General features: G+C 32.6%; 2 protein-coding genes and 1 pseudogene across 3 annotated transcripts; 2 read left to right on the forward strand and 1 right to left on the reverse strand.

Annotated features, from left to right (window-relative positions):
- Nucleotides 1-877: 877 nt before the first annotated feature.
- LOC149487144 (NPC intracellular cholesterol transporter 1 homolog 1b pseudogene) lies at nucleotides 878-5,072 on the forward strand (annotated as a pseudogene).
- On the reverse strand, nucleotides 4,925-9,274 carry HLH4C (Helix loop helix protein 4C). 2 transcript variants are annotated; one of them, XM_089697382.1, is made up of 3 exons: nucleotides 9,186-9,274; nucleotides 6,093-6,230; nucleotides 4,925-5,767 (listed from the first exon to the last, which is right to left on the reverse strand). In XM_089697382.1, exons 2-3 carry the CDS (start codon nucleotides 6,209-6,211, stop codon nucleotides 5,470-5,472), a joined length of 417 nt encoding a protein of 138 aa, XP_089553508.1. In that variant the 5' UTR covers nucleotides 6,212-6,230; nucleotides 9,186-9,274; the 3' UTR covers nucleotides 4,925-5,469. The 2 variants fall into 2 exon arrangements, with proteins under 2 accessions (XP_089553508.1, XP_089553507.1); XM_089697381.1 differs by having other exon boundaries at nucleotides 6,078-6,230.
- Nucleotides 9,275-13,018: 3,744 nt separating this feature from the next.
- Nucleotides 13,019-24,185, forward strand: LOC149487146 (protein Flattop). The gene is made up of 4 exons (XM_089697386.1): nucleotides 13,019-13,045; nucleotides 16,223-16,436; nucleotides 17,099-17,259; nucleotides 24,095-24,185. Exons 1-4 carry the CDS (start codon nucleotides 13,019-13,021, stop codon nucleotides 24,146-24,148), a joined length of 456 nt encoding a protein of 151 aa, XP_089553512.1. The 3' UTR covers nucleotides 24,149-24,185.
- The last annotated feature ends 4 nt before the right edge of the window (nucleotides 24,186-24,189 follow it).

Genomic DNA, 24,189 nt, shown 5'->3' on the forward strand with positions numbered 1-24,189 from the left:
AATTAGCAGTAGTTCGTAAATCTAATTATCGCCCCTAAAGCCCTAACTGTATCTATTACTCCCATTTGAGCATCAATTCCCAAGCCGGCGATTCCAATACGATCTATCTGTGAAGACACGTGACCCGTCACCAAAGCACGTGCTAAACGAGGGATTAATCACGCCGATTGCAAGTTAGATGAATAATTTTCCATTGTAATAATCATACATGTTTTAAAGACATCTTATTTTGGATATTATTTCAATTTTTTTTTTCGTTTATAGGTAGGTATACACTATACATGTAACTTTGCAGTCCTATGAATATTTTACCTAAGTGGATTTTAAAACATATTGTGATCAATAAGTAACAAAATACTTATTTTGTTATGAGAATTACATGCATTTGTGAAGTGTGAACATAAAATATTGCATATAAACGTAAATACATTGTAGTAACATAATTAAGAAAACAAAATAAATTTATCCCTGTGCTTAATACCTCTATGGACATATTGAATTTCAAAATTTAATATAAATAAAAATATTTCGTTTCTGGAGGTTTGGTTATATATGACAATGTTTAAGTATTGGGTGATTAATTTAAAAAAAATAGTATTTTGATACAGTCATGTGATTTGTTTCTGTAAATTGTTTAAACATAATTAGGATATCATATTAAAATGTTATCAGGATACTTTTGACAAAATGATTGTATAAAGAATATTATGCATATGAGTTAATGATATCTGCTACATTGATTGTGATAATTATAATTTTGAAACAAATATCTCACACCTGCGTTTATTAGCGATACGTTATCGATTGACTGCATAGAGCAATTCAAGGACCGAAATTATAAATTAGTGTGGAAGCTAATACCGTGGACAACCACACGTCCCACTCGTGGGGGCTACACTTTTTAAATTAAATTTTAAGTGAAGCAAACAAAATGAAGGAAACTTTGACATTTCTAGCAATAGTGTGTATGTGGAGTAGTGTGTCTGCAAGATGTTCTACTCGTGGTGACTGCGCTATAGTCGGTGGTCGTGTGAAACCATGTGCCGTGGATGAAGAACCCACACCAATTTTTGATAATCTTCCAACTGACGAAAAATTAGAATTACGTGAAATGATTGAGCGAAGGTGTCCTCATCTTTTATACGATGAAGATGGTAATAGACTCCCAGATAATCAAGTGTTGACTTGTTGTGACCCCATCCAAGTATATAGGTTTTCTGAGAGCTTAAACATGGGTGAGAGTATACTCGGCCGCTGTCCGGTTTGCTGGAGGAACTTCGTTCGACAAATTTGTGAAATGAACTGCGCTCCCGATCAGGCAAGATTTGTTAGTGTTACTACAGATGTAACTGCTGATAACATTACTTATGTGGAAGAAATAAACTATAGACTTCATCATGATTATATGATTAATACCCACAAATCGTGTTCCGGAGTCATGGTACCTCAATCAGGTATGCCAGCGATAAACTTAATGTGTGGAAATGCACCCGTCTGCGATGCAGATGCCTGGTTCGGCTATACAGGTGACACAACAAATAATCCGTTTGTAGATGTGCAGGTTAATTTTATAAGAGTTCATACAACAGAAGACTCTATGAACATAAATGCTCCTTTATGTAATGAGACTATTGAAGGTGATATACCATGCAGTTGTTTAGATTGTGCTGCCAACTGCCCTACGAGTGAAATCGAGGTTCCATCTATGTGCACAGTACTTTCAGTTAATTGTATAAGTTTTTCAGTGGGCATTACATTCTTTGTAATCAGTGTCATTGTATTTATTATTTTAACTTTATTAGAAGTGAGACGAAAAAGACGATCATCTGGAGATACTAAAAACAATGAAGCAAAAGATAACACTAACACTATCACAAAATTTTTTCAAAGTGTATTTGAAAAAATCGGCGAATGTAGCGCTTCTAATCCAATTATGATGATTATGGTCACGTCTTGGGTTACATTTGCAATGGTATATGGCGTTGTCAATTTAAAGCTAACGACAAACCCATTAGAGTTATGGTCAGATCCTGATTCACTTTCTCGTCATGAACTTAATTATTTTAATTCAAGATTTGGACCATTTTATCGAGCCGCTCAAGTTTATTTAACAATGAAAGGTTTGGAACCATTTCAAGTGGACAATGTTACATATGGCCCAGCCTTTAGATTGGAAGCTATACAAGAATTAATGAAATTAGAGGATGCAATTTTAAATATTGGGCGTGACGACGGGACCGTGAAATTAGAAAATGTATGCTATGCACCACTTCGTCAATACGGGGATGAAGAAAAATTAGAAGATTGCGTTTCTATGTCTGCATCAGCTTACTTTCCTGACAGAGTAGTAAATAACAATACATATTTGAGAAACATACAGAATTGCTTAAATAATTATCTGTCACCAATTTGCTTACAACCTTGGGGTGGCGGAGCTGATCCAGAAATGAGTTTTGGAGGATTCGAAAATGGTAACATTTTGGGCGCTGAATCACTCATTATTAACTATCCAATAACTAATCATTTAAGTGAAGACGACTTAGAACCTGTTTTAGAGTGGGAATTAAAATTTTTGAATCTACTAGATGATTATGAGCGAAATTGGAAAGCAGATTTTGTTGAAGTCGCATATGGCGCTGAAAGGTCTATTGAAGATGAACTTCAGAGGATATCGGAAGCGGAAATAGTACCTATTGCTATTAGTTATTTACTAATGTTTATTTACGTCATTCTTGCCCTTGGAAACATAAGACGATGTGGAACCTTTTTACTCGATAGCAAAATTACGGTAGCTATTGGTAGTATTTTAGTTGTTCTAGCCGCATTATTTTGTGCCATTGGAGTATTAGGCTATATAAAAGTAACAGTTACCCTGCTGGCTATAAATGTAATACCATTTTTCGTTCTATCGATAGGAATAGATAATGTATTTTTAATGGTAAATTCTATACAACGCATACAATCTAATCTTGATAAGTACAGTGATTATAAGGAAGGAATGAGTTTTGATAAAAAGCGACGGTTTATATTCGGTAAGATGATGAAAAGTGAAGGACCATCTATGTTTGTGTCTTCTATAACGCAGGTCACGTGCTTCGCTGTAGGTACTATTGCAAATTTTCCAGCTGTTAGGTCTTTTGCTATATTTGCATCTATTTCTTTGGCATTCTTGTTTGTGTTTCAAATAACCACGGTTGTTGCCATTTTATCACTCGATTACAAACGAGGCGCTCAAAATAGAATGGATCTTTTCTGTTGTGTTCAGAAGAAAGTACTTAATGATGAAGAACCACTCCATTCAGAGATCGCTTATGAAGGTATAACGCAAAAGCTAATGGAGCCTTATTCAAAGTTTCTATTAAATTGGCGTGTTAAAATTATTGTTGCCATCATTTTTATAGCATTTATGTCAATATGTTGTATTTTGATTCCAAGTCTGGACATAGGATTAGATCAAAAACTTGCAGTTCCACAAGATTCTTATGTATACAAATATCTGGACGCCGTTGACAATATATTGCCTATAGGGCCCCCAGTGTTTTTTGTGTTAAAAAGTGGCTTGAATTTTACAAATCCTGAGCATCAAAACGTAATTTGTGGTGGTCAGTTATGTAATGATGATTCTTTAACTATGCAAATATTTTTGGCTGTACAACAAAAAGAAATAACATATTTAAGTAGAATATCAAATTCATGGTTAGATGACTTTTTCGATTGGTCTTCTTTGCCAGGTTCTTGTTGTAAGTATAACAGGACCGATGGTAGTTTTTGTTCGAGCGTGTCGAATGACCCCGAGTGTGAATATTGTACCATCCCACAAGGTGAATTTGCCAACGGATTAAGGCCAAGTACTGAAGCATTCCACTACTATATACCATTTTTCTTGCAAGACTCGCCAACAGAAACATGCAATAAAGGTGGGTTAGCTAGTTATTATTCAAATGTAAATTATGTTCTTGATTCAGAAGGTCGCTCGACTGTTCACGATTCTAACTTTATGGCCTATCACACTAATTTAAGAACAGCGTATGACTATATAACTGCAATTAAATATGCTTATGAAGTCAGCGAAAATATCACGGCTGCTATACAACGTCATACAGGTTTAGACGTAGAAGTTTTTCCATATTCGGTATTTTATGTCTACTTCACCCAATATTTGACCGTATGGGGAGATACGTTTTCATCTCTTGCCTACTGTGTTGTAGGAGCATTATTAATAAACATAGTAGTAACCGGGTTCAACTTCACCATCACCTTAGCCACAATATTCACATGTATCATGGTCGTTGTAGATATGATGGGCATAATGTACATGTGGAATATACAGTTGAACGCTGTTTCGTGTATCAATCTGATCGTTTCGATTGGTATAACGGTAGAGTTTTGCAGTCATCTCGCCTATTCTTATGCTACTAGCAGTCGCCCTCCAAATGAAAGGGTTGCAGATGCAATCAAAAGAGTAGGGGCAATCATTATTACGGGCATTACTTTTACTAATATTCCCATAGTTGTTTTAGCTTTCTCATACACAGAAATTATAGAAATTTTCTTCTTTAGAATGTTATTCAGTATGGTTATATTAGGTTGCCTTCACGGCATGGTATTTTTCCCAGTCTTATTAAGTTATTTAAATGACTTTAAATATAAGATTTAAAAAAATGCAAAGAGATATAAATGATAAGACATGTTAAGATTGAATACTTGAACATTTAATTAATAAATAACATTACATTTTTATAATAATTTTCGAAGATAATGTACGAAAATACGAAAATAAAAACTGTATAGGTACTTACTAATGACGAAAATAAACATAATTCATAAACTGTACAAAATAAAATGTTATATATCATATAAAGGCATTTTCAATTAAATTAATAGTAATAGTGATATTACTTTGAATTGTTATAGTTTTATACGTTGTTAAATCCATCCATATTAAGGATTTATATGTATAATTAAGAATATATTTATTTTTAATGTTTGTATCATGTGTGAAGGAATTTGAAGTTTCTGTAATGATAATTATTATAAGTAGACTGTAAATAAATAATTAAGTAATAATGGCATATTTTGTTTTTATCCCTATGAATGTATTATACCTACAACTTACGTAAAATATTGGTAGGTACCTAAATACATAGAAAACAAATAAAAAAATATATGAATTCGCCTCTTGTAGATAGTCTTCTGTCTGGCAACTACTTTTTCCGGTATCATATGCATAACTTTAGAAGATGGAATCGACGTAATTATAGGTAATATAAAACAATTAATATTAAGTATATAACTTATCTCTAGTCTAAACATAATTAGACAATGAGATCAGCGACTAGAAATTGTTAGTAATATGTAGTAATATTTACAAATCGTAATTTAACATAATATGAATGCTTATCGTAATATAACATAATATAAGTAATTAGTTAACAACCTAACTATATCTGATATAAGAATTAAAAAAAATCATGCATCAAGAACATGGTTTAGATATGCGATGTAACATATAGCTAAGCGAAGTATTTCAATTTTCGACAGCTTTTTGTCTGGTGGTAGGGTCGGCAGAAGTCTACGAAGTGACGCGAAGGCAGCATTGAATGCTTCAACACGAATTCTTTCTCTAGTTGCGTGTGCTGTACGATACTTGAGTGTGGCTCGTCGTCTTCTTCGCCTTTCTTCTCTGGATAAACCGGCGTATGGAGACCCGGCTCCACTGGATAAATACGCCTCTTCAGACACCGCGCAAGGCTCTAAGGATCTGTCACTGAAACGTCAAGCAATGTCGAAAAATATACTTCAATTAATTATGAAGTAATTATGAAGTAATTATGTTACTCAGCTTAGGAAGTATATTGTAGAAGCTAAAACAGACTAAAACTAAATTATAATATAGTCATAAATAAATAAAAATGCAAGTAGTAGCGTAACTAAAGATAATAATCAGTCATATTCTATCTTGAATCTTTTCAGCCGAACATCTCGCGATATAAAGTAAAACATGTTGAATATGATATTCATTTAAAGATAATTTACATGAGTTCTAATAGTAGGTATAATGAAAAACAAATATGTACCTATAGCTGTCGTACCGTTTTCTAGGCGCCATGTTCTCACAACCTGTGATAGGAAGCAGGGCTTCACGAGTTTCAGCGAGCATGCACGGCAATGATCCATCCTCCATACCGCTGGCTTCTAACCAGCTCTTCATAGTGCGATTTGCAGTTTATCTAAAATATATTATAACTCTATTTTAAAATAGCTAGCATAATATGTAGCATACGCATTACTAGTAGCTTCCTTGGGCAGGCTTTTAATCAATGTAAAGCCATATAGACAGGTTAATAAAATAGTAAGATGGTCAATCCGACCTTGCTTGGTTTCTACAGAAAAAAACATTATATATTTCAACTCCAAGTGGAGACACATAAAACCATAAAAATTATTAAAACCCATTCAGTCGTTCTTGAGCGATATAACTAGCATTTAGTTAAGTACTTTTAATAGATTAGGTACAAAATTATTTGCTACAAATAAATTAATAATAAAAAAGCATGTTGCTAAGCTCCAAGTTATCTATTATCATTTATACCATTCTGCAGGTGTTCCAATGTTGTTTAGAATATTAGACAGATTAATCGAATAATATTGTCATCTATTATCGTACTACTAGATACTTATAAGCATTTTATTTTAATTTGACATAAAACTGAGAACACGGGCCATTGCAAGCAAAAAAAAGGTCATAGGACATAGACATTAAATGCAAAATTAGAAGCATTAAATAGCGATTGGGCAGGACATACGGTAAGGAAAAGATAAATGGAGCAAAACTGTAACACAATGGTGATGGAGAAGGTAAGAGGAAAGAAGTAGACCGCAAAAAAGGTGGGACGAAGAGATAAGAAAAGTTGCTGGCGTCAACATGGAACAGAGTGGCCCAAGAAAGACATGAGTGGAAACGGTTGGAGGAGGCCTTTGTCGACTTGCAAACAGATCTACAAAAAATAAGCAAAATTCAAATAAGAGACTGGATTAAGGTTTACATTAGATTTTAAGTTTTATTTGTATTAGAATCATATAATTGTAATGTGGATCTGAATAAAAGGCTCTTTTTATTTTTTATTCATTAGAAGACGCCCTAGTTTCGAGGATTGTAGGATTTCGCTACATAAAGGCGATTATAATAATAACCATTTACAGTCAAATTGTTAAAAGAAGGATTCATATATATTGTAAAGAACTTCGCTAAGAAATTGTTATTAAAACAGTAGTATTATATTATCTGTAATTGTAACAATAATCTTTTCGAATGTGACTAATAGACAAATGAATAAATACAAGGCAGAAGCACAGTATTACAATATTACAGAAGATACAAATACACGTAGGTATAAGTGTATCTATATTTACTACTTCGCCTCACGTTTCCTTAGCCACTATTTGCAAAACCCTTTCAAGCCCGAGGCATGTTTTGATTCCCGATCAAATCAAATTTGCCGGCCGCAGGGGTAAAAGTGTTTCATATTAATAATACATTCCGCGTTCACACCTCGCACTAAGCGAGCTCTTTAGGGGATAATAAATCCGTATTTATTCTTTTTATATCGTCCCTAAGTCCCTTGCAACCCTCTCGTCTAATCATGTTTGGTAACCGTATCGAATCGATTGCATCGGCTCTTCAATTTTATACTTTATTGAGTTAATAAATGCTGTTTTGAAACAAGATAATGCATTATCTACACAGGTGGAATAGGAAAAGTTTAGAATATTATAAACTTATAGTTTATACTTGTTTATGAAAAGATACACCTAATTAAAAATCTTTAGTAAAAATCATCCATACTAATATTATAAATACTTACATACATTGCTGAATAACGTCGGATAACATTTTAAATTTTTGTTTCAATTTTATTTGAGTAGTTACTACAATAAACGGGGATTTTTTGGCCGTTGGATGACACCGTGGGACGTTGGTGTAAAATAAGGTTTGCCGGTGCACAGTCTCCTTTGTTTCAGTTAATAAAAAAAATCCACAAAATCGTTTAGCTGATCTTTTTTAGCTGTTCTTAGGAATACTTTACTAAATTTTCTTCAGATATTGTAGTGCAATAAAAAAAAAAGCTATGAAGTTATAATTATTGTTAGTAGGTATATATAAATTTATTTCGATGTTATAAATTTATATGGGTGGATTGAGTTATTTTAATGGGATAAAACTGATAAGTAAAATTATTATTTTGAATGGGGGAAAATTAGAACCGCACTGAATATTCAATGATCTGACATCGAATAGTGTAAATAAAAAGATGACGGCCGCGGCGTTTACAATTAAAATTCTTGAGAATGAATATCATTTTTATTCAAGCTTGGCGACAGCTCTCCTTGTACTACTGATTTATTAAATTGATGAGTTAGAAGATCGTTTCAATTCGTTTACAATTGAATTACGTACCATTCCTTTCAAAGTGACCATTTAATATGGGAGAGTCTCATCAATGTGAATCTATTACCCGTGAATTGTTCAAGTAATAGAATTGTATTGTAGATGTGTTGAATTGAAGATGGTTAAAACTGAATTTTTATGCTTCTTTGAAATTTAAAACTTCAAAGGCGATATAAAAATGTATCTATTTATTGATAGATATTATGTGCTATGTGTATTGGTATCTTTTAATGATCTAAGATTGGTACTCATACACAGAGCCGCTTACATATTCAAGTAATAATTAATATTTTTAAATGTAGATATCTATTGATAAAAATGCATAAAGTTACCCACAATAATTAGATACATATATAATTAGGACGATTTTATTTTAAAACTCTGTATTTCTTATACTTAACTAGTGGTCCGCCCCGGCTTACTACATATATGTCCTTCTCCTGACTCTAAACTACCCCCCTGCCAATTTTCAGCTAAATCGGTTCAGCCGTTCGTGAGCCCGTAGACGTGGAGTAACTAACACGACTTTTTTAATATAACTATACGGTATATATATAGATTTATAGATTTCTAATTTAATTCCTCTTCAAGAATGGTAACTTTATATTTATTAACTTATATTTATATACAAAAAATCTAATTGGCATATTAAACGATATGTACTCTACATATTTTTGATATAAATTAAAGTATGCAACAAAATACATTTTAATGTAGGTCATAAATTTTTACTCACTTCTATAGAAATATTTTCAAAGACACAAGTCATTGAGCATTATTATCTTCATAACACTTCACTAGCACAGATGTAAACTTGCAATGATAAGCAACGAGATGTGTACTGGTCCTGAAAGCAGCATCCCTCAGTTTATATGACCTCCGAGAGGGGTTGGACTCACAGAGGGCGGCGCTAAAAGTACTCGCTATTTTAACGGGATGCGTCGGATTGTAATGTATGTGTAATAAAATATTTATTTTTATTTTTATAAAGAATTTTATAATAATGAAAAGGGTTTGATGGGAAATTAAACAATAAATAACAGTATTAGTATGCATTGCCTACGATGTGACTACTTGTTGTACTTATGCTACGATGAATTAATTGACGATTTCTTTAATTTTATCTAAATTTTATAAAATGTTGAGAATAATTCATCATCGTTCCATTTCTTTTTATGAATCTGCATGTACGTAAAGACGTAAAACTGCTGAACAAATTTAGCTGAAATTTTCTAAACAAATTAAAAAAAATATACGAGTATTTACTATTTACATATCCGGGTAGTGATAAAACCGCCTGCTAGAAGAGATAGACACCTGCTGCGTTATTACTTATTAGTTTATCTTTATAATACCATTTTCAATGCTCATATCAGTATCATCATTCGAAATTAATATTCCCTTACTCATAATATTATCGAGTTATAACTCTTTTAAATTAGGCACTTTATTTATTCTTTAAGTATGTTATCATATTGTTATGAGAACAAAGTAGCGGCTTAATTTTCTTAATATAAAATACGAATTAAGATGGACAGACGTATTTCATGTCCATTGTAATGCACAACATTTGAAATGCATATTTGTTTTATTTGAAAAGGAAATCAAATATCTTAACACATTTCTACAAAAACAGTAAAAAAAAACTACAAAAAATAATACTAAAATTCCAAACAGCATCTGTAGCAAGATCCGCCCATTGCGAGCCCAGCCAATACCAGAGCGACCCCGCCTATCGATCCGGGACACAGGTGCTCCCGGGTAATGAACATAGCCTTTCGGAGTACCGCATTTGGAAATCGATACAAATTCAGCATATCGAAATATAAAGAAAGAGTTTACCTACTACTTTGATTTGACTATAAGGACTATGATGAGACGATAACTTTAACTAATATGCTAAAAAATACACTTTCGCAGACGTCAATGTAAAAGGTGGTAAAAGTCACAGTTACTGTTATTGTTTTGACATTAATCTTAACTATAACTAAAATATGGGTGTGTCAAGTAATATTGATTTGTATAGTAAGGTCTGTAAAAGCAGAAATAGCTTAGTAGTTACGGCTCTACATTTTTATAAAACGAGACGTCTAGCAAAAAAATGGGCAATAATAGCTTGTCCAATATAACTATAAGTTATTTTTATCATCACTGCCCTAATCGACGAAAGAAAACATAATTTAGAAAGCAGCATATCCAAGAATCAAAAATACCTTCAGCTCAACAACTTTGCTAGCGAATTGGATTATGTTATAAACTCTTAACATTCGTTCTTTCAGCAGCTGTTGATGAAATTTTGTTAACCTAATAGCACCACTCAAAAGTCAGCTTTAATAATCTACCTAGGTAGAACGATTTGTAGCTGAAAATAAAGGTCGTTAAACGCCGACACTTGAATTGGTTATTAGGATTGAAAGCTAAATGCTATTAAAAGCTGACAGTCAGGTCAAAACCTATCCGTTCATTTCATTAGTATTTGACAAAAGAGACAGACAAACCTAGGTACCAACTACCAGGTCGTCTAATTCTGCATTTTGGGTTGTAGTAATTATCCTAATTTTAGAACGTGGTATTGAGTTTTGTTTTCTTCCTGATGTTAATATGTACCTGTAAATTATTTTACTAAGAAAGATTTTTAGACAATTCTTCAGTCAAAAGTGTTTTTAGGATCACCATAAAAATACGATAAGATTGATTCAAATAAGTATTATTTTATTGATGAGTTATCATTTATGAATCATAATTTTTATTGCCCGTTTGGAGAATTATGTATATATACCTAAATCAAAAGATTCACGACATTAATTCTTATCTTTGATCTATCTACATACCTGTAAAGTCGATAAAAATTCACGTAGACCATTTTGATTGATGATATTGCATTGCCGCTTAACTTAGATCATTAAGTACTTAATGATCTAAGCCGCTTAATCTAAATTCTTAAGTTCTCATTAAAATAATATTAATTTAATTTAAGTAAAAAGTCTTACTCTAGTTTAGCTACCGTTGCTTTTGTCTTAAAATAATTTTGCAAGATAGTATAAGCCTTAGACACCATTCGTAATTTAGCCTGTCACTGAAAACTAGTGTTGCTGACAGTGCCCCTGCAACAAGTGCTGATGTGGGAACCATTATGGTATCATTGTAGCTTTGAATTAGAATGATTATTGAATTTTCTAACTGCATTTATCTTTAGTGCAATATAAAAATGTATTTATTACAACTGCGAAAGAGTGGACTTTGGAACTCCTTTCAATAGTAGGTATGAGTTCCCGAAACAACTCCGATATCAGACTCAAGTCCAGAATGAATATGCTTCTTCTAAGCAGGGCTACATATCCTTAGTACGAAGGTAAGTAAGGAGCGCCGTCCCACGGCCCACCTTCCTGCGTTAAAAATGAAAAGTAATGGTAAGTAAAAGAAGAAGTTTCTTGAGATAACAAAGTATACAAATAAATGACCATCGTATCACGCTAATGTTTTATAAATTCAAAACATCAGTGTTCTTTCAATTATATAATTTATGCAAAGAAACATGTACCGGGTCGCGATGGTCCCCGTATAATAGTTCTATGTCGTGTTCCAGTATTAATGCTATAATAAACAGTTACCTATATACAAGTAGATAAGTTTGTAGAAGGTCATGGTAATGTTAATTTAACCGCTGTGACATCGCAAGTCGCAACGGAACACGCAATTAAGCGTGTCTTGAAAATATATCCACGACGAAGCGAACTTGATAACATTTTCAGCAGCTACAAATGAAAGAATTGATTGAGTAAAAATTAAATTTTAATGGATATAATCACATTACACAGAGAGTTATTAGAAACTAAACTTATGTTAGAAAGATTGTTTTTATTGCGTTATTGCGTATAATTTCTTATGAATTTCTTAATAAAGTGAGGAGTATTTTGAAAATAGATAAATCTTGCACAATGACATACATTTTTAAAAACATCATTAGGTCATGCATGCATTAGCCTAGCAGATATCAAACCTTTCTGAAATACATACAACGATACAGTCTACTTACATAAAGCTAAATACATTGCTTGCATTGCTTTATATGTAGGTAACTAAATCTGTAAGCTTTGGAAGAAGCTTAACGTAGCCGTAGCTACGTTCTACGGCGTAGGTACTATGCTAAACATTTTTTCTAGTATTTTACGTTTTTTTTTTTGGAACAAAAATCATTTCAATAAGCAGAATAACTGTCCTTAGTATTTAAATATAGTTAAGTATATCGTTTACCTATCTATTTCGTAACACCTTTTGTATTTGTATTTATAACTTCCCCCAGGTATCGAAAGGTTTCGAAGGCTTGAAATACGGAAAATAATCACCATAGCGACAGCGTCGTTGGGCCAATAGTGTTTTCCACGTTTTCCAATTTTCCACAACTTCCCGACCAACTACAGATATGTAAACTTTAAAAATAAATTTTGACGAACTTTTGACGCATATACAAAGTTTTTGACATGTTTAAATCGATTTCGATGACGCCTGTGATATTTTTGTGTAGATTTTATACCAGATTTCGAAGCTTTAAACTTTAAAGAGTGAAACATGGCTTTTAATTTCGATAGTGGGCAGGTAAGTTACGTTATTTCTATAAAGATTAGTTTCATGTAAGGAAACATTGCCTTTATGAGCTTACTTTTGTATTTCTTAGCACGTTAAGCTTAAGATAATCTATGTTTGCTTCTTTGCTTTAAATTGAGGATAAACCATATCATTATTTATTTTATTTATATTTGTGTGCATCATTGTCCAACTGCAAGACTATAAGTCTAGTTGAGCCAACATCACTAATCCCATCTATATTTTAACACTACTGCACCTGCAACACCCATTATGCTCCCCTATTCGTTTTTTGCGCGGAACATTTTTTATTTGCCAACAAATTGTAATTCCTATAATCCAAGTTAGATACATCCAATTACATGGTAAACATATTTAGATCCTTCTTTTTTGCAAAACTGTAGTCTATAAGCTTTTATGACAAGGTTCAATTTTCTTTAACATTTTATTTTTTAGTAATAGCGGATCATTGAATAGGGGCTACAATCTATTTGAGAGAGGATGATAATTTTTCACGGTTTTGTGTATGATACTAATCCCTAGTTGACGTGTTTCTATGGTCCTTAGTTAATAGTTAGCGTTTAACTTTATTTTATGTATAATGTTATTTTTTGGATAGTTTTGGAAGAAAAAGTGGTGATGTCCAAATTCATTAAACTTTTTCTATCTAAGTAGTTGCTTTTATGTAGACATAGTATATGAAATGTTATCCTATGATTGCTTGAGTTATACCTAAGTAAAATAATTTAATTAAGTAATATCTTATCATTAAAATTTAAAACTGTAGTCGTTGCAATTTACAAATTATTGATGAATTTTAAACTGTAGTTATGTAGTTATGTATGAACAACTACCAAACTCCAAAAGGTCGTTCCAAATTAATTTGCTCAAACTGACAAAAAAAGATGTTGAACGACCACCTCTTATCACTAGTAAGATACCTTGTATTTAATTAATTTGTGCATTGTTCTCAAGTCTACCATGATATTCGCAATTTATTCATTTTTGGCAAGTTTGCATCGTTGTAGCTTTTCGAGGCTAGGCTTGCGTGACAAATCCGGAAGTTTGTCGTGAGGGCACGATGACGTGACTGAACAACTACGATCAAACCTTCAACGCATCCACTGTGGGTGACCTTTCGCTTGCATACATCTTGGAATAACAAGCAATTTGTAAAATTACACAGCGGTTGATAGCCACTTTTCTACCCGAGTACCTAACTCTCATTCATGTTTTACATTACGAAATGTTAAACGGTTTAAAGTTTATTTTTTCTTAGCAAATCTCGTAGATTTATTGAAAAATTATCGATTCAATACGTAAGTGGTTAGATAAGTAGGTACCTAAATAAATTTATTTTCTCCATCTATCTACTTACATATTTTCAATTATTGTTTTCTATAGGTACTTACTCTATGGTTTAGATGTGTTTCAAATAGATTGATTGAAAATTTATTCAAAAGTAGGTAAAGTATCAATCATAAAATTGGCATAACAATTAAAAACTAAACACAATAACGACGCATCTGAATTATAAAGGATGCGACATTGCCATTTTTCAAGGGGGCTTGACAAAATAATTCTAAATTATGGCCAGTATTTAAATGAAAGCAAATAGGCGTGTGACGTATATGGGGTAAATAATTATTTGCAACCCTTTGTTAACTGGGGTATGATTATTATGACGCCTGTCACAGAGAGGGGACTTCGACACCTGCATAATAGATTTTATTCCTATTCAATTTATTAACAACTAAAATGTTCTAGTCATTTGGTAGACTCATGTGCTATAAAAAAGGAGAGCTCCTAAATCCTGTTCATGTAGGTAAGTAATTAAAAAAGATTTATAGGTATACATACAGTGGATTTCGGTTATAACGACGACGGAGGGACCACTTTAATGTTGTCGCTATATCCGGAGGTCTCTATATCCGAAATAATAAAAAATCACGTACATTATGTATATATACATACGTAGTTATTTATTTATCACTTATTTATATTATACAAGGCTTTTATTAAAAAAACGAGTTATAGTGCACTGCTTAAGTTTAGACTTTTGTGCACGCTGTAAGGTATATTCCATTTTCATAATTCCCTCTACATCTAAATTATTACTGGCTTCTCCAAATAAACAGTACTTTTTGAGCGTTGTAATTAACTTTTTCTTTAACAGTAAATGTACGTCTAGGAGCCATGTTCACAAGTTTAAGAAACGATGTTTACTCACTGGAAATTGATACGTAACTGATTCATAATTTTAACTTCATGCACGTGCTAAGTAATCCTACACAGAAACAAATCACTTGACCATCTGCGAATGTAAACAAAAGATTCTTATCCTTTGTTTACATTCCTACATAATACAAGCTTAATAGTTAAAGTTGATGAATGAGTCTTTGCGCCTTTGCCGACTCCGTCTCAATATCCGCAATGAATTTCTAGGAATCTGTCCCAAATAGTTCATAAAAACAAGTCGTTATACCCGAATTAGGCGTTATATCCGGAGTCGCTATTGCCGAATGGATTTATACGAAAGTATGCTTCAAATTCTAGGGACGTAAGTTCGACGTCGCTATAACCGAAAGGTCGTTACAACCGAGGTCGTTATTAATGAAATCCACTGTAGTTTATTAGGAACCAAATTATTATTGCTTCTACGTTACGTTAATAAGTATAAAATGAATTTCGATCGTTTGTTGTTTCTTAGACTTATTTCAAATACTGCTCTATAAAGAGCAAACGCGTTACCTAAATAAAAAAAAAATTTAAAAAAATCCACGAATTTGCCTCAACAATTAAAAAATACATCATTGTCACGTGTGTTAAAGTCCCTTGTCAATTCATATTTTCACCACATTCCATATGATTAAAATTTAATTCGTTGTGTTTTGGCGCGTGCGTCACAATCCTATCGCGTGCCACCCTTCATCAAGTAATAAGAACTTGTGCGGCATTTATTATTTATGACTTGACGAATTTATAACCGCACATCACAACATAATATTATGCCATATTTTCTTAAGATATATTGTATATAATTTTTCTGTTACATATTTCCTTTTATTTCATTTTATAAATCAGCAGTACCTAAAGGTTTTTTCAAAAATAAAAAACCTTACAAACATGCCTCAACCTATTTGACAAAATTATCTAAGCATTCCTATTGTTGTTTCTTTCTCTATTTAGTTCAACAAAGAGTCGACGCCAAAACGATTAGGCAACTGGCAAGTACCACGCTGGGCGCCAACGCGCGCGCGACCCCTCGAAATGCGGCCAGACCCGAAGCCAATTTGCGACATAAATGGACACTTCTTGCCGGGCGCTCCCAGGGGAACGTCGAGGTGCTTCGGGCATTATACCGGCACCTGGGAGCTGCCAAAGAAAATAACAAGACAAGTCGGTATGTTGTAGGAAACAATTATTCAAATATGTACCTAGATTTGTGATTATTCATAATCTATAGGTACTATAATAGAGTTTGTTTGTTTGTTTGAACGCGCTAATCTCAGAAATTACTGGTCCGATTTGAAAAATTCTTTCGGTGTTAGATAGCCCATTCATCGAGAAAGGTTATCGGCTATATATATATCATCACGTTAAGACCAAAAAGAGCGGAGCCACGCGGGTAAAACCGAGGAGCGCAGCTAGTAGCTTATATTGGTTGTCTCAATCATTTCATACTCCAAAGAAACTAATATATTTGAATTTGTAAAAGCCAGGTAAGGCAAGGGTTATGACATAAACTTATATTATGGACTGCTAAACCAACGTTAGTTATGACTTCCATTTTCCAAGGGCTTATGATAACAAAGTACCTTAGCCCGCGTATTTGTCAACAATGTCGTAACACATGAAAATACGTCTTCAAGAATCTTTATATCGTGTTACAGAGTAATATCACAGATACGTGTAGGTATATTTTGGTTATGTCAAAGCTCAATGTTCTGTAAGAAATGGCACGCAAAATATTACTATTTTTCTGCAAAGGCAACGCACGCAAATCGTAACATGTAAGGTTGAAATAATAGAAGAATGTCATTTGTATTGTGATTGTTTTGTTAGCGGAGGAATTGGCGAAGGAACCTCCGGCTGGTAGATTTCCTGATTGGATAAATCTACGGGTTCAAAGGCCGAAGGTGGTTCCAGCATCGCGCGTGCGTGGAGCGAAACGCGGCAAAGCGCCAAAGGAGGACACCACAGACAAAGATGAGCAGTCTTTCAAAGTAAGTTCGTCGAGTCAAGTTCGCGCGCTATTTTACCGCCAACTAGTAAGTTCTAGATTTAAAAACAAATTATTGAACACTCCAAATACAAGATGATATTGGAATTGTGAAATGTGAACGTTTTTAAAAGCAGTAAATACCTACCTAATTCCATTTTTGTTTCGCCGAGGATTTATTAGTTCGTTATGAACTTACGAGCAATTTTATTATTGAATATTGATCTGGTATACCTAATCGTAATTTAGTACCAGACATAATATTATGTAGAAAATATTCTAAACAAGTTATTTTTTTTAATATATTATAATATCAAGTATATGAAACGAGTAGGAAAATTATTAATAATCATCTTATAATGTAGGTAAATATTTTAGGGAGTAATTATTTTTATAGTTAACTAGCGGTCCGCCCCGGCTTCGCCCGTGGTACATGTTTACGTTTTCTCTACATAAGAACCATCCTCGTACTTCAAGGAATATAATAAAAAAAGAATTATCTAAATCGGTTCAGCCGTTCTCGAGTTATGCGCTTACCAACACATTTTGCGATTTATTTTTATATAATTATAAGATTAATCTCATAAAATACTTTTTTGTTAAATTTAAATAAATAGATAATATTATAGAAGCATTAGAAACATTGATAGGTCTGTAATCCTTAATTTAGTTACCTAGAAGTCCAAAGCATGAATCAGATAATTTTATAAAATTCGGCGATTAAAATTGTAAACTGATAGTGCACCTGCACATGCTTGATAAGATAACTACATTGTCTTTGGTATCACTGATCACAGACATTGTATTTAAAAATAAGTAGGTATATAAAAATGTAACTTATAGACATCGGTCACGATAATCCAATAAAATGTCATCTAAAAGATAAAATGTTAAATAATTTGCATGGAAATCAACAATACAATGCATGTTAAGCATGGATGTGTGATTTTTGTTTGTATGTGTGAACAGTGCTAAATGACGCCAAATGACTAACCGCCCGAATACGTAGGGCGTAGACATTTAGCTAAAGTCTATAGGTACCAATAGTCGAAGTTAGCTAGACAATAGAGGTGTATCCAATTAGGTTTTAAGAGGGCGTATAAAGCCAGATAATTCTACGATTAAGCCTCGCCCATTACGCGCCATGCCGCGCGCCCTCACAATACCCTCATACACCCGGCTCATCCAACGTACGTAAAGTTCATCGCACGCTAAATTATACACAATATTCTTCGCTCGTTCAACGCGTATTTTCGGTAGTTAGTAGGTATGTTGTCTAAAATAATTGTATAAAACAGTGAAGTTGAAATCATCACAAATTATGTAATATGTCTTTTTATTATTATTTGTTTATAATTATTAATGATAATCTATACATATTATAAAACAGTAAAAAAACTGTCTGTATGTAATATATAAAAAAAAACAATATTAGGGAAACAGTATAGAGCACGAATCCGTAAAAAAAGTCTGTCGAAATAGCGAGTATAGATACTATTTTTAAATAAACATACGCAGTCGACGACACACATTCCTCCAGAACTTTATTTTGATTAATTTGGTTATAGTCCATTGAATGAGTCCCTCCAAGGGGGGTCTAGAGTGCGTGAGTTAGTAACGTAAGATGTTTCTTCGGAAACATGTCAAGAGTCCCTAGGTAATAAACATACTAAAACCCCGGGCCACTAGGAGGAGCCCCGGAGTGGGGGGAGGGGGGAAATGGGTCCATTTTTTCATTTTTCGCTTAAATCTCAAAAACGGTACATGTTAGAGAAAAACTTTCAAGGAAAAATTGAAAGGCCATAAAATTATCTACAAGTTGTACCTGAATCATTTTTTCCTATATCCTACCGTTTCTGAGTTATACGCAGTAAAACATGATTTTGGCTCAAACAATTTCAACATCAATCGATCAAAAAATATTTCTTTCTTCCAAAAAACTCAAATGTGCAACTTGTGACCAGTACTGATAGATTGCTCTTAATTAGTTCTATAATTGGTAAAATAAACACATTCCTCCATGGAAGCCTTTAGGAGGAATCGATTGTCAAAATATTATATTAGGGCAGTTTGAGTTACTGAACTTGATCTTTTTATTTTTTTCTTCCAAAAAACTCAAAAGTGCAACTTGTGACCGGTACAGATAGATTGCTCATAATTAGGTCTATCATTGCTAAAAATACCAGATTCCACCACGGAGGCGTTTACGGGGAATTGAATTTAATCAGGGTAGTTACGATACATGAACTTTTTATTTTTTTTCTTCCAAAAAGCTCAAAAGTGCAACTTGTGACCGGTACAGATAGATTGCTCATAATTAGGTCTATCATTGATAAAAATACCAGATTCCACCATGGAGGCGTTTACGGGGAATTGAATTTTATTAGGGTAGTTAGTTAAAAAGTTCATGTATCGTAACTACCCTAATAAAATTCAATACCTCCTAAAGGCCTCCATGGTGGAATCTGATTTTTTTATCAATGATAGACCTAATTATGAGCAATCTATCTGTACCGGTCACAAGTTGCACTTTTGAGTTTTTTGGAAGAAAAAAAATAAAAAGATCAAGTTCAGAAACTCAAACTACCCTAATATAATATTTTGACAATCGATTCCTCCTAAAGGCTTCCATGGAGGAATGTGTTTATTTTACCAGTTATAGACCTTATTAAGAGCAATCTAACAGTACCAGTCACAAGTTGCACTTTTGAGTTTTTTGGAAGAAAAAAATAAAAAGATCAAGTTCAGTAACTCAAACTACCCTAATATAGTATTTTGAAAATCGATTCCTCCTAAAGGCTTCCATGGAGGAATGTGTTTATTTTACTAATTATAGACCTAATTAAGAGCAATCTATCAGTATCGGTCACAAGTTGCACTTTTGAGTTTTTTTGGAGAAAAAAAATTAAAGTTCAAGTATCGTAACTACCCTAATAAAATTCAATTCCCCGTAAACGCCTCCGTGTTGGAATCTGGTATTTTTATCAATGATAGACCCAATTATGAGCAATCTATCTGTACCGGTCACAAGTTGCACTTTTGAGTTTTTTGGAAGAAAGAAATATTTTTTGATCGATTGATGTGGAAATTGTTTGAGCCAAAATCATGTTTTACTGCGTATAACTCAGAAACGGTAGGATATAGGAAAAAATGATTCAGGTACAACTTGTAGATAATTTTATGGCCTTTCAACTTTTCCTTGAAAGTTTTTCTCTAACATGTACCGTTTTTGAGATTTAAGCGAAAAATGAAAAAATGGACCCATTTTCCCCCTCCCCCCACTCCGGGGCTCCTCCTAGTGGCCCGGGGTTTTAGTATGTTTATTACCTAGGGACTCTTGACATGTTTCCGAAGAAACATCTTACGTTACTAACTCACGCACTCTAGAACTTTTTATTCAATGGACTATTAGATTGTACGACATTTTTCGACTCAGCAATTATTCTAAAAATAAAAATAAAAATTATCCTTTATAAAATATTACAAAGTTCTTCGAAATTTACGTATTATTTTATCGAGAGCTGGTAACTTTAGCAGGTACCTTTCTGGAGTTTTTTTTTCTGCGTGGCAATAGTCAGTAGACACAGGTAGAGAGTGAGGGTCCACATTTTCCAAATTTAAAATTGTTCTGTGAAATTAGTAAATTACTTTCAAACAGGGTCAATTAAACAAATATAAATTATTCAAAGTCAAAATAGCGAGTATAGATAGTATTTTTAAATAAACATACACAGTCGACGATACACATTCCTCCAGAACTTTGTTTTTATCAAATTCGTTAGATTGTACAATATTTTTCGACTCTGCAATTATTCTGAAAATAAAAATAAATATTATCCTTGATTAATAAAAAAATAAAATATTATTTGAAAACTAGTTATTATTTTGTTCATATTAACAAATTTCTTCGGAATTTCTTCGAAATTTGTTGTATTATTTTATCGAGAGACGACTAAAAACATGTGATTCAACACTAGCTGATGCCCGCGACTTCGTTCGCGTGAACTAGACGTGAACAACAGCTAGGAGAATTTATTTAGAGTAGGTGTAATTTATATATAATGGTATAGTTTGTTTGAGCTCCTAGGGTATGTTCCAGACCTTCGAATTTTTTAATTAAAATACCCATTAGACTGAACATTTTTTTTAAGACTTCATTCCTATAAATGTGTAGCTGGGCTCTTATGGGTCTATATCAGATGTTCCAGATCTTTGATTTTTTTTAATCAACAGAAAATTTCCATCAGACGCAACAATTTTTGCTGACGTCACTCCTATAAATGTTAGAGTGTGATCTCAGGGTCCCTCATCATACATTCTAGATCTTCGAATTTGCATATTTATATTGCCCAGATAATACCTACACAACAAAATAACTTTCATTCAAAGCCGTCCAATAGTTCCGGAGATTGGCGTGTACAAACAAACAGACACATAGAGTTTTTTTAGGATTTACGGGAACAAACCTATCCAATGTCCTTTCTCAGGTCTCAAGCTATCTCTGTATCAAAGTTAGAGCTTAGAGAGCCAGACATACATACAGACAAACAGACAAAAATTCTATAAACTATGTACCTATATTTTTGGCTCCTATATTGATTAAAAATCACGCCCCAAGTAGGTATCCGTAAAAATATTCAATGTACAGTTTTGACTTTCGTACAATTTTTTTTTATACCTATGTGATTGTAATATTATTATCTAATACAGATTGTAAATATATATAATGTGTAGTTACTATTCACAACCTGTATTGGTTATTTACTGGAGCAAACATAGGAATCTACCTATAGTAATACTATAATATATATATATATATATATATATATATATATATATATATATATATATATATATATATATATATATCGGGAATGTTTTATAATATTATTATTATATATATATATATATATATATATATATATATATATAATAATAATATTATAAAACATTCCCGATTTGATTGATTGCATTTGCAAGGCGACCGTAGGAATTAGGTACCTTAGGTAACTTTCTCAAATGAATCTATAGTTTAGGTGGTCTGTTGCGGTTCTGCATCAGGTGTTTCAGTTTTCAAAATAAATTATTATTTTATATTTCCCGGATAATATAATAGTACCTACACAACAAAATAACTTTCATTCAAATCCGTCCAGTAGTTCCGGAGATTAGCGTGTACAAACAAACAGACAAACACAGACAGTTTTTTTTATTTACGGGATAAAACTCATCCTATGACCTTTCTCAGGTCTCAAGCTATATCTGCACCAAAATTAGAGCCCAGACATACATACAGACAGACATACAAAAATTCTAAACACTATATTTATGTATAGATATGTACTACATATTACTATGTAATACAGATTATGAATATATTATATATATACATATACATATGTATATTATAAAAAAATACCTATTCAATGTAAGTACAGTTTTGACTTTCGTACTGTTGTTTACCATTTTCAACAAATCAATATTCGGCGTAATTATAAAACACGGCGCAGCAATTTTAGCGTGGTCTACTCGTCTCAACGGAGCGATAGCGTCTGATGTATGAAATAGAATTATGTTTTTAGCTCCCGGAACGTGCGATGGAAGATGATTTCTTGCGTAATTAAAAATATAGTAAGCGCCAAAAGTGTTTTATCGTGATTAAACCAAAACTAAAAGTAATTACACAAAATGCTCTGACAAATATCTTGCAAATGTTTTAATATAATTGTTTATGAAAAAAAAATCATAATAAGTATTACCATGTCCAGTAAAAAACGTAAAAGTGTGAAATTTAGAGGTAACTTCGTGAATTTTTTCTATCGAGTCAATTTCAATATTTTATGTTTTTGATCTGACAATATAATCGAAAATATCATCAAGTTTTACATATATTTTATTTTTTATATTTGGTCTTGAATATTACACGTATCAACTAAAAGTTGATTGGTGATTTGACTTTATACGCGCCCTTAAGCGACTAGGATTACCGATTAGGTTTGTATATTTTGTGCTCGTAATATACTTAGTGATATTATGTACAATAATGTAATGCTTTTGAACAAATCAAAGTCATGGTCGATGTTACTGATTGTCCGATTTCTAACTGTATCTGACTAACATAACGTGACAAAGTTAATTTAAAAATAAACGTAGTCGCTTAACGCTTTCACCAACCAATTTAGTAAAAAAATATTATTTTGTTAATTAGAGCATGTTCCATCATTATTTGATTAGAAATTTAGAAATTTAATAATTACTAGCGGTCCGCCCCGGCTTCGCCCGTGGACATGTTTACGTTTTCTCTACATAAGAACCATCCTCGTACTTCAAGGAATATAATAAAAAAAGAATTATCGAAATCGGTTCAGCCGTTCTCGAGTTATGCGCTTACCAACACATTTTGCGATTCATTTTTATATATAAGAAGAAGATTAAGGTAGTTCATATAATCTAATAATAATCTTTCAATTATTTTTTCAAGTATGGAAGCAAACTTTGTCGTAAGCTTTCCTTGCCGTTCAATAATTTCATAATACCGACTTGTTCAGCTTTTATAGTTTGTCAAGTTATAATATCTGATATTGATCAATATAAGATTCCATAAAATAGAGTTATCTGATATAGAACCTCCTTTTTATTGGAAACCGTCTTTATTATAAGACAGTTTTCACACTAGTTGTATGAAGACTGTTATGATGATTAAGAAATATGCACTTGCGAAATATTGTAAAATCACAATCAGAATATAATATTATGACTACTTATATTGTACGAATGATTGTAGATATATAACCTATATTGTACCAATATACCTAATATACTTTCCTTGCTAATTTCAGCCTAAACAATGCCCGTTCCACGATCACAAACGTAAACGCACAATTAAAAAATGAAGGAACAAGATGTAAATTATGTTTTAATTAAAAAATTCTCG

This window comes from Colias philodice, chromosome 7 (assembly GCF_061535455.1).
Source record: "Colias philodice isolate Cphi_HAF_F1 chromosome 7, ilColPhil1 Martin Lab GWU primary, whole genome shotgun sequence".
NCBI lineage: Eukaryota > Metazoa > Arthropoda > Insecta > Lepidoptera > Pieridae > Colias > Colias philodice.